We start from the raw sequence: 16,107 nt of genomic DNA on the forward strand, positions 1-16,107 counted from the left end.
AGAGCAGCACTCATACAAAGTGATTTAGACAACACGATCAAGCAGGAACAAATAATTCAAAATGTAATATTTACCATGTAAGCGAGAAAAAACAGCCCAGAACCACCTTGATTTGCAACATTTTTAAAATGGTTAAAGTTAGTTTTTCTTCTTCTTTTTTTGCAAACCAACATTTGACACAACGTGCTGCAGGCCTGCTTGGTCTCCGTTGGTTCCCAACCCGAGGTGTGGGCCCTCCTAGAGGGTTCAGCTGAGATCTCAGGTGGGCCTTCTGTCTCTGTTCGCTCTGAGGTTGCAAAAATCTGATTTTCACACATTAAATGACGTTTTTTAAGAACAAGTTTCCAGACACATTCTTATATTTTATAAATCAAAACAACTTAAATGTATGTTATTTTCTAGAAAAAATGTTATAATTTATAACAAAATACAATTGAACCATAATTTACAGTCAAAGCAGCAGTTATATGGCTTGCTCCCGCTGAATTTCCTTTAAAATGTACCAATTACATTTTAAAAGGTTTAACATCCTGTTCTTATGTCATCTGAAATATAAATATTAAAACGAGACCGAGGGCTTGGAGCCATTTATTCAAAACTAAAATTGATAAAGCAAAATTGATAAAGAATAAAGACACATCCATGAGAAAATATTTATATAACAAAGGGCGTCAAATAAATTGAAGAAGACAAATTCCCGCTGTCGGAACGAAACACTTAACTAAACGTGAAACAACTACGGAAGACTTTAACCGCGGACCTGTTTGTCCCTCTTTTATTATCTTCCGCCTCCAGGCGAGATGAGCTGACAGATGTTACGAAATGGAAGAAGGCCACACTCAGCTGAGGACATTAGTGAATGAAGGAGCCGGTGGACTTGATTCTTCATCATGTTTTAGACGGAAGTGTCGGAGCAGTTTGAATGATGCAACCCGCAGGTTCTGCGCAGCGGCCCGGCCGCGGCTATTGCTGCCCGGAGAGTGCGGAACATTCTGGGCTCCGTGCTGGGCAGAGACGGCTGGATGTGGAGAAACACATGAGGTCAAACTGCTCAACACATCTTCAGGTTTAACAACTTCTATATAAATATATTTTTTATCACCATTTTCTCTTCTTGTAGTGACTTAAAATCTCTTTAAACTGAAACAAATTATTATAAAAAATGTCTCGATTTAAATTGTGATAGCGGTTGCTATGGTTACGCCTGCTGCAGATTATTAATTAGTAATGTTGTGACAATTACAAACCAGCTCATTTAAAAACCACAACGATCTGATTTAAACTAATATTATATTAACCGTGTTTTTCGACACTTTCTTGGAGTAATGAAGAAAGTAGGTGAAAGGTTAAAGTCATCCAGGTAATCCCAAGTGTACATAGAGGACAGTACAGGACTTTATATTTGGTATTTTTTGTTAAAAAAAAAAAAAATCAAACTTGGAGATTGTCCAAAACAGTAGGATTTAACTGGGGATTTTTGTATTATTATTATTATTGATAAAATCTGATATTTTAAAATACATTCCAGTTTGAACCACTGGAGGAACGAGATAAAACTCAGCATTAAGTCACTTAAACTTAGTTTTCAGTTATTTAACAGCTGTTTTTTTTCCTGGAACAGGACGGCAGGTTTCAGGGAAATAAAGACAAAAACAAACAGACTAAAAACAGTTTCTAACCAAGGCTACGTCCTGAACGCCCCCGAAAACTCTGAACCTGCTGTCTAAATATTCTTCTTGGTGACTGTATAGTTTTTAAAAATATATATTTTTTGTCTTTGTAGTTTTACAGTTTTTGATTTGACTTAATTTGCACTTATTACATTTGCACAACCTCTTGTCTTTCTGCTGTTTCCTTTTTATTAGAGTTGCACATTTTCTAATTTCGTTGTGCTTCAGAAAGAGGAGCGATGACAAGAAAGAAAACTCCTCCAATCTTCTATCTGCTGCTGTTACACTCAACCTGTAACTGAAATGACTCGGAAGCATCGAGTGAACAGCGATTATATCTGCCGATGACGCCACCGTCGACAGACATCGGCACATCTTGCAAATAGTGTGGCGAGAACCAAAGTCAGTCGCCGATTTTTATCGGTTTTGCAGCTCGTGCCAAATGAATTTAATGCCAGCATCGAGTTCAGCTAACGACTGATCCAGAGAAGAGTTTTATTTTTTTTATTTGGACAGATGAAGTAAATCTGTCAGACAAATTCTGACTCATTTTCACCGTCAAACATGAGAGAAAACTTTGGTATCAGATTCGGGTAATGGTCAAACATCAGTATCGGCCCTGAATTAACCAATCGGTGCGGCTCTAAAAAAGAAGTTCTTCCCCGTTTCCTGCTTTTCACGTCTTGTGTTGTTTGTCATATTTTAAAACGTGACTTAGTTTGCATGAAAAACGGTCACAGCTCAACAAATAAGAAATGGCTGCAGGTCGTTTTGACTGTTGAAGAAGCAGGATATGCTGATGAAGCCCCTCCCCCCCCCCCCCCAGACGTACAAACACGTGTGTAAACCAGAATTTAGAATCAATAATAATGAATCTATAAACGGTTTTATTTCAGATGCTTAGCTCGGTCTTTTCATGCCGGCAGCATCTTTCCACTTCTGAGCTGTTTGTTCGTCGCCTCTATTTAATAAAGTTTCTGTGTCGGAAGGTCTCCAATAACTAAAACCAATAAAACCAATACCAGTTAGATGATCAGAGAAAGTGACACCAGCTGCCTGCTTTGATAAAAAACGCGTGTCCTGATTGTTGCAGGTGACACAGTGAAGATCGGAGAGATCTCTTACAAGCTCAAGACGCCCAAGAACCCGGAGCTGGTTCCTGTCAAACACAGTATGTATGTTTCCTATGAGGACGTTTGTTCAGCAGCCGGTCCACGACAGGTGACTGGAACTGAACTGGTCACTGGTTTTTCTAGTTTCAGACTCCCTGCCGCAGACCGTCGCCCAGCACCTGAGATGGATCATGCAGAAGGATCTTTTGGGCCAGGATGTGTTCCTCATCGGTCCCCCAGGACCCCTGAGACGATCCATAGCCATGCAGTACCTCGTAAGTTCTCACACACACACACACACACACACACACATTAATTGCAGGCTGTTGTGTCAGGTATTCTTGTGTTTGAACCTCGCGTGCTGAGAGACAGCGAGCTGCGTCTTGCAGGCGGGTTCCTCTAGAGGGAGCACCACATCGATCAGACCGCGTTAAACACCGACGTAGAGACGATCTGTCGCAGCTCTGTTATCACATCCCATCGGAAGGTCGAGGGTTCGATCCCCAGCTCCTGCGAGCAACATGTCCGATGTGTCCTTGGGCAAGACACTTAACCCGTATGAATGTGCGTGAATGGAATTAATTACTGGATGGTCCACATAACCAGCCATCAGTGGGGATGAATGGGTAGGTGTGATCTGCGGTATACAAGCTCAAGTCCAAGTCCATCTCATCCCCATCCAGCTGCTCCAGCTGCTCCGCCTTCAGAAACAGTTTCGAACTCGTCAGTGTGTCGTGTTGATTTCCGAGGACGTGCACGAGCAGCGCTCCAAACCCGTGCAGGAAAACACAAAATGTACTGAATGTTAAAAACAGAGGAACATATTAACTTTATTTTTTATTTTTTATGTACTTTCTGTCATTTTTCATCCTATTTATTTTTAAAGTCTTCTCAGAGTCACATCGTGGTTCAGAGAGTCTTCTTTAAGTCCGGCACATGTTGAAAAATGTACAACAAACTTTGACTTTGACTTTTGACTCTTTCTTCAAATTTGATAACTTTACCTGTTCCCCCCCCCCCCATCTTTTTATGAACTGCCTCACATGAACACCCCTGTATTATTATTGTGTTGTTGTTTTCGTTGGGCTTGTTTGTTGAAACTCTTCTGTAACTCTGAGTCTCTCCCTTGCTGTCGAGCAGGAGTTGACCAAACGTGAGGTGGAATACGTGGCTCTGTCCAGGGACACCACCGAGACCGACCTGAAACAGAGGAGAGAGATCCGCTCCGGGACCGCCTTCTACATCGACCAGGTAACTCCGACATATCGCGTCCAGCGCCCTCTGCAGGCTCCTCCTGGGATAACACCAACAGACGTTCACCTCGTGATCTGAAGCTTTTCTTTAAAACGGTTATCAGCAGAATCGGTTGATTCTAACGTGTTTTAAAGCAGAGACCAGTTGTTGGATTTTAATTCTGTTCCAATCGAGCCCGTCCTTCGCTTCTTGTGGGACTGGAGCAGATCCCAGCTGTCACGCACAAATAACCATTTCCAAATCAGATCATCACTGTGCAGACGGTCTTTAGTAAAGTTGGAACAAACGCAAAAACTGAATGTTCCTGAGCCTCTCTCCACTCTGTCTGAAGACGTTTAAATAGACGTCCTTCACACTCTCCCTCCTGCTCTAATCGAACGAGCCCCTCGCGCACACACACACACGCACACACACACACACGCCCCCGCACTGTCGCATTTATAAGTTCAGTTACCATGGAGAGACCCAGGCGGGTTTCTCTCAGGAGAACTTTCTGTTCTTCATTCATCTCCGTTCCTTTCTCACTGGTACAGAAAAACAATTATGGAAATGAGTTAAAAAAAAAAAAAAAAAAGAACCACACACGAGCTGGATGGTTAAACCCTGTCAGGAAGCTCCATGGCAACAGGCTGAAGATTGTTTCAGGACATTTCTCCTCCAAACTCCTCTGCAAATCTTTCCCACGTGAAAGAAGAGCTTTTCCTCCGCGGTGTGACGGTTCAGATGATCGTTAGAGGATTTAAGCCGTCGTCGTCCTCACACGGCGTGTTCAACATGAACATAAAATAATGTTCCTCTGAGTGAGTTCTGCTTCCTGTCCGTCAAGCTGAGATCAGGTGTTATTGTCTCACTGAAAGCAAAAAAAAATAAAAATAAAGTCAGGGTTGGACATTTTCCTCCAGATTCACTTTTTAAGATTGTTGAAGTTGTCTTTAGGTCCTGACAGAAATTAATAACTCAGGTTCTCTGAAAAAGGAACAAAGTAAATCCATCATCTGTATCAGTTTGTAAGTCTGTAAAAACTTCAACCAATGTCTGCCACGAGGTACCAATCTGATGAACCAATCACAGGCCTCCCTGTCTCCCTGCGCTCTGATGAACCAATCACAGGCCTCCCTGTCTCCCTGCTCTCTGATGAACCAATCACAGCCTCCCTGTCTCCCTTCTCTCTGATGAACCAATCACAGCCTCCTTGTCTCCCTGCTCTCTGATGAACCAATCACAGGCCTCCCTGTCTCCCTGCTCTCTGATGAACCAATCACAGCCTCCCTGTCTCCCTGCTCTCTGATGAACCAATCACAGGCCTCCCTGTCTCCCTGCTCTCTGATGAACCAATCACAGCCTCCCTTTCTCCCTGCTCTCTTATGAACCAATCACAGGCCTCCCTGTCTCCCTGCTTTCTGATGAACCAATCACAGGCCTCCCTGTCTCCCTGCTCTCTGATGAACCAATCACAGCTTCCCTGTGTTTATACTGAGAGTTTACTCACCGCTGAATGAGACATGAGACGACTTAGTTTCTCGTGCATGTGAGTGAGGGGGCGTGGCTTTAGAGTCAGCACAGAGCAGAGGGGGCGTGGCCTAAGAGGGAGCACTGAGGGAATGCTACTTTCATGTACAATCATGTCATCTCATGTTTAAAAACAAAAGGCCCAACCGTGCCTTTAACATGACGTGTGTTTGTCATACAGTGGACCGTCAGGCTCATTTATGATTGATTCAAATCAAAACAACTTTATTGATAACACCCAGAAGTGTCAGGGACTTTTTATTTCTTCACAAATATCACAGCCATCTCATGAAGCGTGTTCCTGTGTGCGTTGGCATGTGCTGCAGTCTGAGTCGGTGTTTTTGGACAAAAACTTAAATTTGCGTGTGTATTAATAAACGCCCGTGGGTGCTGTTAGCGTGTATCAGTACACGCTAACGGTCATTATCTAACACTGATTGCGTGTGAGGGGTTTTGGAGACGTGTGGGTGTAAATTAGCGAGCTCTTTCTCTTTGAGAATAGTTTGGTATCGTAGGAGGTGTGTGTGTGTGTGTGTGTGCATGTGTGTGTGTGTGTGTGTGTGTGTGTGTGTGTGTGCGCGCGCTAACTAGAACATCCAAGTATTCCTCCGGGACATGTGCTGATTTGCAGCCTATATTCAGACCTAACGTGTCAGTCCCTGTGCTGACTCTCTCCGGCCCCTCCCTCCGCTCGTTTCTTCACTTCTTTTCCCCTCCTCCCCCCCCCCCCCCCCCCCCCCCCCCCCCTCCCCCTCCCCTCTTTCGGTCCTGGCGTCACCCCACCCAACAAATTCCAAGGAAAGATGGAGTCACATGGAAGTGATTGCATTCTTGTCCTATCTTTGGAATCTTAGCGGTCGCCTCTCTCTCCAGTTTTCCGGCTGTGATGTGACGCAGCGTACCTGCGACCCTCCCGTCAAGAGGACGACCCTGTACCAGCTCGACCTCCAGGGGTCAAGAGCTTCCCGTCCCCGCCCTGCTTTCCAGAGCTCGCCACACATCCGTTGATCCTCCATCGTCTCTCTGACTTCACTTTCGCCCCGACTCGAGTCCTTGTTTGACTCTCTGAAGAGAAGAGATCTCATTGGCTGCTGCAGACTAGGAGCAGTGAATGAAGGGTCCTCATTGGTCAAACCAAAGGTCATGGTGCATGAAGGTCGTGTTTACATGGACGGGACAGCTGGCTCCTCCCCCTTGTGTAAAATGTTTATAATGAGTGGAGAGAGGTTGGAGGCTTCAGTATGGAAGGGGGCGTGGCCAAACAGCTTGTTTTGGTTTCATGCGGCGACACCTACTGGATCCTAAAAAAAAAAAAAAAAAGTCGTACAAGTTTGACAAAGCTGCAGAGTTTGGTGAAGACGTCGATTTCCTCGAACTTGTGAGCGGCGCGTTGGCGAATGAAACGCAGCTCGTGCACATTTGCAAGACAAGAAACGGCGGTGAAGTTTTGTGTGCGTCACATGAAATCTCTTCCCCACTCGTGTCACGCCTCCTTATTCTCTCGGCCTCGTTTATTCCAGCCTGATCGCGTCACGTCTGCCTGAGAGAGCTTCAGACGATCTGCTGGATGTTAGTGTCTGTCAGGAAACAAGCTCCGCCTCCCCTCGCCGTCCTGCGTCACTTACATTTCTAACAATTATCTGATTACAGCGTTGGTGCCGAAAATGGACCCGGAGTTAAAAATAGAGCATCTGGTCCTGACTATAGTTTTATGGCTCTGCTTCCCACACAGCCTGCCTCCTATTTACATCTTAACCTAATTACATGGCCGCTTGCTCTGCGGCGCGACCAGACAGCTAAAGTTTCCTGCCTCTTGACGTCAGATGTGCGTTTTGTCCCTGAAATACAGCATCACTCACACACACACACACACACACACACACACACACACACACACACACACACACACACACACTCTTTTTAAATGGAACCAAAAGGAGCTCAGTTGTCGGTGGTTGAGAATAGGCCTTCTTAAAACAGCTGAGACGGTTTTGAAGCTCGGGTTGGAAAGTTTGGCGGACGCTCCGACCACAATAAGGTGAGGACATCCTCGGGAAAATCTTCACTGCCGGCTCACTTAAGCACTGGAAGTAAGAGCTGCTGCACAGCGAGATTTGCTCTTTCCATAAATGCTCCGTTACGCAGGCTCTGCAGGATGAGCGATCCGCAGAGGGTTGAACCTGAACGCTCTCATCGTCGTCTTCTCTGTGTTTTGTCCTCAGTGTGCAGTCAGGGCAGCGACGCAGGGCCGGGTCCTGGTCCTGGAGGGTTTAGAGAAGGCGGAGAGAAACGTCCTGCCCGTCCTCAACAACCTGCTGGAGAACAGAGAGATGCAGCTGGAGGACGGACGCTTCCTGATGTCGTCCGAGAGATACGACAAACTGCTGCAGGTGAGAGCAGCGCGCGCCCTCAGACATCAGCAGATCTGGTGTTTTAAAACCTGCTTGTTGTCTTTATTTGGGGCCGTGTATCAAAGTGCATGAGACTCCTCATTATCACCTATAAATCCCCTGGCTCCTCCCCTTTCTACCTGTCTGACCTCCTCCACACTGCCCCTTCTCCCAGCCTCTGGAGCTCCCTCACAGAAAGCCTCAGAGACGTTCACACATGCATGTGCACTTACAGAAGCAGGATGTTGAACACCTGAATGCTTTGCAGGATCACACCGAAGAGGAGCTGAACAGCTGGAAGATCGTCCGTGTGAGCGAGGACTTCCGGGTCATCGCTCTCGGTCTTCCTGTCCCCAAATACAAGGGCAACCCGCTGGATCCTCCTCTCCGCTCTCGCTTCCAGGCCAGAGACATCTATTACCTTCCATTCAAGGTCAGACCACAAATAACTCCCGTTATCTAACAGGGGAAAAAAAAAAAGTCCTGCAACCAAAAGGTCACGCTGAGGGGAGAAAAAAAAAAAGGACTCGGGGCAAACTGGAGATGATCTGACTCGTTCTCCACAGGGATCAGATTTTCATGAACCAGAAAATGTGATCTGATGTGGAGAGAGCGGAGCAGATTTCAAGATCACAGTCATGTGGTCATTTAGACTTCACTGGATGTTTGTTTTTGCAGCTTGTGAGAAATGAAATGAAAAATCGCACAAAGAGCCAAATGTGAAAGATTCACAGAAATGTCTCACTGCAACAAAAAACAACTCTGCTCTCAATAAAAACATCCAACAAGATGAATTATAACGTAACAGAAGGACGCTTAATAGTACAAGCATCCAAACAGTTTGTTGTGCTGAGTCATTTTTCATATCTCAGGATATGAACTCTGGTTTAGCTTTAGGAGCTGAACAACATGAGATCTAAACAGAGAAATGTTCCATGTAGAGAAATATGTCCTGTTCGGGCTTCCGTCCTACAGGCCCGCTCATCGTGTTGGTCTTTTCTCTTCAGGACATGTTGGAGCTGTTGTACACGGCGGGCCCAAACATCGCTGCAGAGAGGTGAACTCAAGTCATCATGAAGTCGATCTTATTCATGCGCTCGGTTCTCCACAGCAGTGATTTGACGTAGAATCATTTTGTTCCGTGGTTCAGGGTGTCCCAGCTGCTGTCTCTAGCCACCACTCTGTGCTCCCAGGAGTCCTCCAGCCTCGGCCTGCCCGACTTCCCCGTGGACAACCTGATCCCCGCCCTCCACGTGCTGGTAAGAAAGAAGTTAACGTTGAAAGAAAAAAAGAAAAAAGACTGAATGCCCCGTTCATTTTACCATCTTTTGTTGCAGAACTCCTTCCCCATGCTGTCGTCCCAGCAGCTCGTCAGCAGACTTTACCCGTACAGCAGCATCCTGGGAAAGGAAGGACGCACGGCTGTGGAGGGAGTGCTCAGCGTACGTTTTTCTCTGTGTGCATACCTGAGCGTCAGGTGAGATCATTATTGAGGCCTGCCGTTCATCCAAGCGCTTCTCTTTCTTCAGAGGTTTGAGCTCCTGGACGGTCGTCGTCAGCCAGCACCAAGCGCCATCGCGAGCGTATCCAAGGCGACGGATGTTGAGGGCCGTGCAGACGTTACACTTCGTGTGGCAGACAAAGACGTCACCTTTCAGGTAAACTGCAAACATAAACTTTAACTCCTGCAGGGTGTGTGTTTGGATTTTTTAGGAAATAAAGCGCTGCTGCTGCACGCTGCTGCTGCTGCACGCTGCTGCTGCTGCACGCTGCTGCTGCTGCACGCTGCTGCTGCTGCTGCTGCTGCTGCTGCACGCTGCTGCTGCTGCACGCTGCTGCTGCACGCTGCTGCTGCTGCTGCTGCTGCTGCTGCACGCTGCTGCTGCACGCTGCACGCTGCTGCACGCTGCTGCTGCTGCACGCTGCTGCTGCTGCACGCTGCTGCTGCTGCTGCTGCTGCTGCTGCACGCTGCTGCTGCTGCTGCTGCACGCTGCTGCTGCTGCTGCTGCTGCTGCTGCTGCACGCTGCTGCTGCACGCTGCACGCTGCTGCACGCTGCTGCTGCTGCACGCTGCTGCTGCTGCACGCTGCTGCTGCTGCTGCTGCTGCTGCACGCTGCTGCTGCTGCTGCTGCACGCTGCTGCTGCTGCTGCTGCTGCTGCTGCACGCTGCACGCTGCTGCACGCTGCTGCTGCTGCTGCACGCTGCTGCTGCACGCTGCTGCTGCTGCTGCACGCTGCTGCTGCACGCTGCTGCTGCTGCACGCTGCTGCACGCTGCTGCTGCTGCTCCACGCTGCTGCTGCACGCTGCTGCACGCTGCTGCTGCATGCTGCTGCTGCACGCTGCTGCTGCTGCACGCTGCTGCTGCTGCACGCTGCTGCCGCACGCTGCTGCTGCTGCTGCTGCTGCTGCTGCTGCACGCTGCTGCTGCTGCACGCTGCTGCCGCACGCTGCTGCTGCTGCTGCACGCTGCTGCTGCTGCACGCTGCTGCTGCTGCCGCACGCTGCTGTTAAAGATGATTTATGTAACGTTTAACGACTTAGTTTTAAATCCTGCATCGTGAGCATTCATGCGTTGCCGGTGTCCGTTGCTTCTGCCCTCGTCTTTCCAAAATGTCTCCGACTGTGACGTGGACGCCGCTGGCAGGCTTTTGTTTCAGAGCGAGAGCGTGTGCACGCTCGTTCGTTGGGACTCTGTCAAACAGAAAAATGAAAACACTCCAACAAGGGTGATTAAAAACAAAAGAACCCCACAGGAAGACATCCTCTGCCGATGGCGGTTTGAATTGTTGCAGTGAAACTGACCGTTCAGAACGAAAGGGCATTTGTCAAATCCATTTCAAAAAGGGAAATGTTGAGGAGAGCGAGGAGGAGGAGACCGAAGGAAGGATGCAAAGAGAGCACAGCAGTTTATTAGCAATGTTCTGTTTCTGAACCTTCATCGAGCGGTATGCATGTAAGTAAACAGCGTTTTCAGTGACTGCAGAAGAGATGACGAGAAGGAATAAAAGCAGGGAAGTAAAGCTGCTTAAGAATCCTGCGGCCCGTTCGTCTTTTAGCAGAGCAGATAATCTGTCTGCTGTAACGAGCGGGAGCTGAAGCTTCAAATAAACCCTGAACTAGGAAGCGTGTTTTTAGTCAAAGTGGTCACAGATTAGTCAGAGTTTTTCCCTGGGAAACGCACATCCAGACGCACAGACACGCGTTGTATCATGAGCTGGAACATCTAATCTTTGACTGATACCGTGAAGGAAACGGCGTTCTCGTCAGTCTTCGCTGCTTTGTGTTTGTGAATGAGTCACTGTGTGGAGAACAGAGCGAGCAGTCTTCTGCCGCTCATCTCGCCAAACAGACGATGTCACTCTCCGCAGCTCCACGCCGGGACGCAGGGCCCTCTGACGAGCAGCGCCCGGAGGTCCTCGGGGACGCCGATTGATCCCCGCGACTCGTGCTTAAACTGAATCTGATCGAAGCTGTGATTCACTTCCTGTCGTCTTCAAACTGCAGGTCCCGGCAGGCCTGAAGGAGCCGCGTCCGCCCAACAGCAGCCCCACCTTCATCAGCACGCCGAGCCACTCCCAGCTGCTCTCCGAGATGATGCAGTCACACATGGCCAAGGACATCTGTCTGATCGGGGCAAAGGTCGGCGACACGCCACGCACTTCACACGCTACCCGATTTAAGTGTCGACTGCGACTGACGGCTTTTAAATTCTTCTTCCTCAGGGCTGTGGCAAGTCGGTGATTGCAAGAGAGTTTGCCGAGATGCTCGGATACAGCATCGAGCCGGTCATGCTCTACCAGGTAAATAATGTGTGCAGTCATTGGACGACCTGAGAGGGGGGGAGGAGCCAGCAGATAGCGAGGTCCTGCAGATCCCTGATCTTCATCTCAGCTGATGCGTTGATTAAAGGGGCCGTCTGGTTGGCCGTTTAAAGGGGTCAGCGTGAGAAGATGCAGAATCCTGAAAGAGTCACATCTGTGTTCTATTAGTCGGGCCTGAGGGCACCTGTCGGTCCAGAAACTGATCCAGAGACTGACTGGAAGAAAGAGCAAAACAGAGAGCAGCATATTCATCTCTGAATGTGAAGCTTTGTGAAACCTCCTCCTGTGTGTGTGTGTGTGTGTGTGCGAGCGAGCGAGTGTGTGTGTGTGTGTGGGATTTTGAGGAATGCAGTCATCCGGGTGATGAGGGTGCAGGAAACGGGTGTTTTAATGCATCGTGCTATTCTTAGCGGCGAGGGGTCGGGGGTTAACATGTGCTGCGGGAATTGCAGAATCCTTCGCCGGAAAATTCATGTGGTCGTCTCTGAACATCCGATTTGTGGAAACTACGGCACGTACAAGACGACAAGGATGTATTGGAAAAAAAAAAAAAACAACAGCTGAAACATAAAGCATGATTTGACTTTCTCACTTCCTGTCCTTTTCCTCGTCCAGGACATGACGGCGAGGGACCTTCTGCAGCAGAGGTACACGCTTCCTAACGGAGACACGGCGTGGAGACCGTCTCCGCTCGTCACCGCCGCCATAGAGGGAAAGCTGCTGCTCCTGGACGGCATCCACAGGGTCAACCTGGGCACGCTGGCTGTGCTGTCCAGGTATGATCAGGCACACACACACACACACACACACACACACACACACACACACACACACACACACACACACACACACACACACACACACACACACACACACACAGCTCATCCCTGTGTGTTTCGTGTCCCAGGCTGCTGCACGACAGGGAGTTGGATCTGTACGACGGGACGAGGCTGCTCAGGTGGGACAGATACCAGACGCTAAAGGATGAGCTACAGCTCACTGACGAGCAACTCAAAGAGAGGTACACACACACACACACACACACACACACACACACGTAGGTTGTAAGGGTTATGCGTCATGAAAGTCCAGCGAATTTCAAGCGAATTTCATGCACATTTACGGCTTTTCTTCGACAACAATGAAACACTCAGAAACAGGAAGAAGAGTCATCGACGCACGTGGGGACATGACAGTGAAGAGACGACATAAAGCAGCGGCTCGTGTCCCATGTTTGTGTCCCATGTTTGTGTCCCATGTTTGTGTCCCATGTTTGTGTCCCATGTTTGTGTCCCATGTTGAATCTTGCGTCTCCTCTCCGAGACCCTGAAACACTGACTGAGGATTTATTACAGCTTGTGTGGATGGCTGCAGTACATCTTGACCTGAACTGCTCCCTGTGTTTCACTCATTAAGTGTGTGTGTGTGTGTGTGTGTGTGTGTGCGTGTGTGTGCGTGTGTGTGTGTGTGTGCACGTCCACATCAATGTGCCCATGTCTTAAAATCCCACCTAAGCATGCAGGAAGGATGTTTGTGGTGGGGCGTCTGGGGCTAAAATAAACCCACTTCCTCTTCCTTCACTCCTGTGGCTCAGACAAGACATGTGTTGATGTGATGTAAAGTGTGTGTGTGTGTGTGTGTGTGTGTGTGTGTGTGTGTGTGTGTGTGTGTGTGTGTGTGTGTGTGTGTGTGTGTGTGTGTGTGTGTGTGTGTGTGTGTGTGTGTGTGTGTGTGTGTGTGTGTGTGTGTGTGTGTGTGTGTGTGTGTGTGTGTGTGTGTGTGTGTGTGTGTGTGTGTGTGTGTGTGTGTGTGTGTGTGTGTGTGTGTGTGTGTGTGTGTGTGTGTGTGTGTGTGTGTGTGTGTGTGTGTGTGTCCATCCATCAGGATGTTATCCTGCCTCACAGTACAGGTTACAGTCTTCTCTTAACACACTCAGATTCCTGCAGGTGACTACATAGACGGCGGATGAGAAAGAACGAGCAGGTTGCTAGGCAACATATGCATCCATGCATGTGCAGTATATATGTGTGTGTGTGTGTGTGTGTGTGTCTGCCCATGTGCTGGCTCCTGCTCTCCTCGTTAGATGTGTGCATGTTTAATTAGCCGATGGGAGATCTGCAGGGGACGGTGTGCTCCTCTCACTTCCTGCTACACACAGGGTAGCTAATCCCATTCGTACATGTAATCCGTCGAAGCAGCGAGTGCATCTTGGGTAAAAATTGCCCAAGGACACATCGGCGCTGCATGAGCTGGGCATCGAACCCCCAACCTTCCAGTTGAGAGATTCCACCAACTGAGCCACAGCTGCATTACCTGCCATCTACAGGGCGCCGCACCTCCCTCCAGATAATGTCGTTATGTTACATAGCAACACACAGCGTCGCCATCAACCAATCAGATTTGATTTAGGGATTCTTGATGGTGTGTGTGTGTGTGTGTGTGTGTGTGTGTGTGTGTGTGTGTGTGTGAATTAATGAAGTTGCTTCTGCTACCTCCACATATGAAATGTCTTCCTGCACACCGATGCAGAGACGATGATGATGATGGTTAGCGCCCGCTTCCGCCCACGTCGGAGTAAATATATCCGGCTGCGGCGAGCGTACACGTCCTCTTGGATCAGAGGATCGCTCAGCCAGCTGTCAGACGGCGTGCTCGTGGAGCTGACGCGGATTAGTTTGGACGCACACCTGCAGCGCACCTGCGCTCTCCAAGCACTTGACCTGTGTGTGTGTTTGTGTGTGTGTGTGTGTGTGTGTCTTCAGGTCGGTCTTCCCCATCCATCCGTCCTTCAGGGTGCTGGCTCTGGCTGAGCCCCCCGTCGTGGGAGCCGCTACGAGTGGCGGCGGCGGCGGCGGCAGAGGTCAGCAGTGGTTGGGTCCCGAGCTGCTCACCATGTTTCTGTACCACACTGTCACGCCGCTCGCCAAAGCCGAGGAGATGGGCCTCATACAAGGACTGGTGAGACGGACATACTGAAGGATGACATCAGCTCGTTACTCACCTGTTCACATTTATTTTGTTGTTTGTTTTTTTTGCACTTTGGTCAGCTGAAGATTTTTTTTAAATGTGCTTAAAAAAAAAAAAACTTGACTTGACTTAATGAAGCTGTTCTGATGAGTTCTGATGAGTTCTGATGAGTTCTGATGAGTTCTGATGTTCTGACTTGATCTCTGTATCGTCTCCTTTTTCTCCCTTTTAGACTCTGAATGTTCCAACAGAAGCAGCAGAGCAGCTGCTGCACCTCACACACAGCCTCCGCGGTACGAACGACCCCACAGTAAGTGTGTGTGTGTGTGTGTGTGTGTGTGTGTGTGTGTGTGTGTCAGCTGTGTGTGATCTGACTTCTGTTAATCATGTCTGCAGGCACAGTCTCTGGCCTCGTCTCTGTCCACCAGGCAGCTTCTGAGGATCTGTCGTCGTCTCTCTCAGTACCCCGAGGAGAGCATCGCGCACGCCGTCAATAAGGCCTGCCTCTCCAGGTACGCCACCCTTACCTGTTCACATGTGCACCTGGGGGGGGGGGGGGGGGGGGGGTCTCAGGAGGAAGGACATGAAGTTCCCCGTAGGGTTGTGTCTCCGGTTCCTTGTTTTGGACGATTTGATGATGTTGGTGTGTTTTTTTTTTTCAGGTTCCTTCCCAGCCTCGCCCGCGCCTCTCTTGAAAAAAACCTCGCCAACAGCTCCATACAGGACACGCCAGAGACCAAGGAACACGCTCGTGACTTCAGCTGTGAGTTCAACTCGCACCGAGGATCTTCTTCTTCTTCTTCTTCTTTTCAAAAAAAGCTGAAACGCTGAAAGTTTGTGTGGAAAAAAATAAAAATAAATAAACAACCTCTCTCTCTCTCTCTCTCTCTCTCTCTCTCTCTCTCTCTCTCTCTCTCTCTCTCTCTCTCCCCCCCCCCCCCCCCCCAAGGCTCGATCAAGGACGGCGTGTTGACCATCGGTAAAGTTTCTGCTCCCGTCTACAACGCCAAGGAGAAAATGAAAATCCCTGACGTTCTCTTCTACGATAATCCTCAGGTGATTATTCCATCTGAAAAAAAAAAAAAAAAAAACACTCGACAAGACACGAAGCACATCTGTAAGTGCACGACATGTTTTTACACAATCCTCGTGTCATTTTAAAAGCTGCCCAAAAAAAACGAGACATTTCCAGGACGTGACCCAGATTTGACCCAGATTAGAAACAATAAAGAATAATCCGTTTTTTCTTTGTTATCTTTCATTTAAAAAAAAAAAAAAAAAAGCTCCCTTCATGTTTCCCTTCAACAAACTACATTCAGAGCACGCCGGCTGCAATCCAGGCCAAAAACGGATAAAGACGACGTCTCTGATGCCGCTCCG

General features: G+C 48.6%; 1 protein-coding gene across 1 annotated transcript in view; it reads left to right on the forward strand.

Moving 5' to 3' along the window:
• Window positions 1–753: 753 nt before the first annotated feature.
• vwa8 (von Willebrand factor A domain containing 8) overlaps window positions 754–16,107 on the forward strand; it is a gene marked incomplete at its 3' end in the record, with an annotated part of 23,130 nt that continues 7,776 nt past the window's right edge. Inside the window, exons 1-19 of the mRNA XM_079357566.1 lie at window positions 754–1,066; window positions 2,764–2,841; window positions 2,927–3,057; window positions 3,923–4,033; window positions 7,768–7,935; window positions 8,204–8,368; window positions 8,943–8,992; window positions 9,086–9,194; window positions 9,273–9,377; window positions 9,465–9,593; window positions 11,444–11,578; window positions 11,662–11,739; window positions 12,376–12,536; window positions 12,668–12,781; window positions 14,523–14,718; window positions 14,960–15,037; window positions 15,124–15,239; window positions 15,390–15,490; window positions 15,677–15,783. Of these exons, the coding sequence (XP_079213692.1) occupies window positions 823–1,066; window positions 2,764–2,841; window positions 2,927–3,057; window positions 3,923–4,033; window positions 7,768–7,935; window positions 8,204–8,368; window positions 8,943–8,992; window positions 9,086–9,194; window positions 9,273–9,377; window positions 9,465–9,593; window positions 11,444–11,578; window positions 11,662–11,739; window positions 12,376–12,536; window positions 12,668–12,781; window positions 14,523–14,718; window positions 14,960–15,037; window positions 15,124–15,239; window positions 15,390–15,490; window positions 15,677–15,783 (2,376 nt within the window). The 5' untranslated portion in view covers window positions 754–822. The remainder of the gene's footprint in view (window positions 1,067–2,763; window positions 2,842–2,926; window positions 3,058–3,922; window positions 4,034–7,767; window positions 7,936–8,203; window positions 8,369–8,942; window positions 8,993–9,085; window positions 9,195–9,272; window positions 9,378–9,464; window positions 9,594–11,443; window positions 11,579–11,661; window positions 11,740–12,375; window positions 12,537–12,667; window positions 12,782–14,522; window positions 14,719–14,959; window positions 15,038–15,123; window positions 15,240–15,389; window positions 15,491–15,676; window positions 15,784–16,107) is intronic.

This window comes from Symphodus melops, assembly GCF_947650265.1.
Source record: "Symphodus melops genome assembly, chromosome: 12".
NCBI classification, from domain to species: Eukaryota; Metazoa; Chordata; class Actinopteri; order Labriformes; family Labridae; genus Symphodus; species Symphodus melops.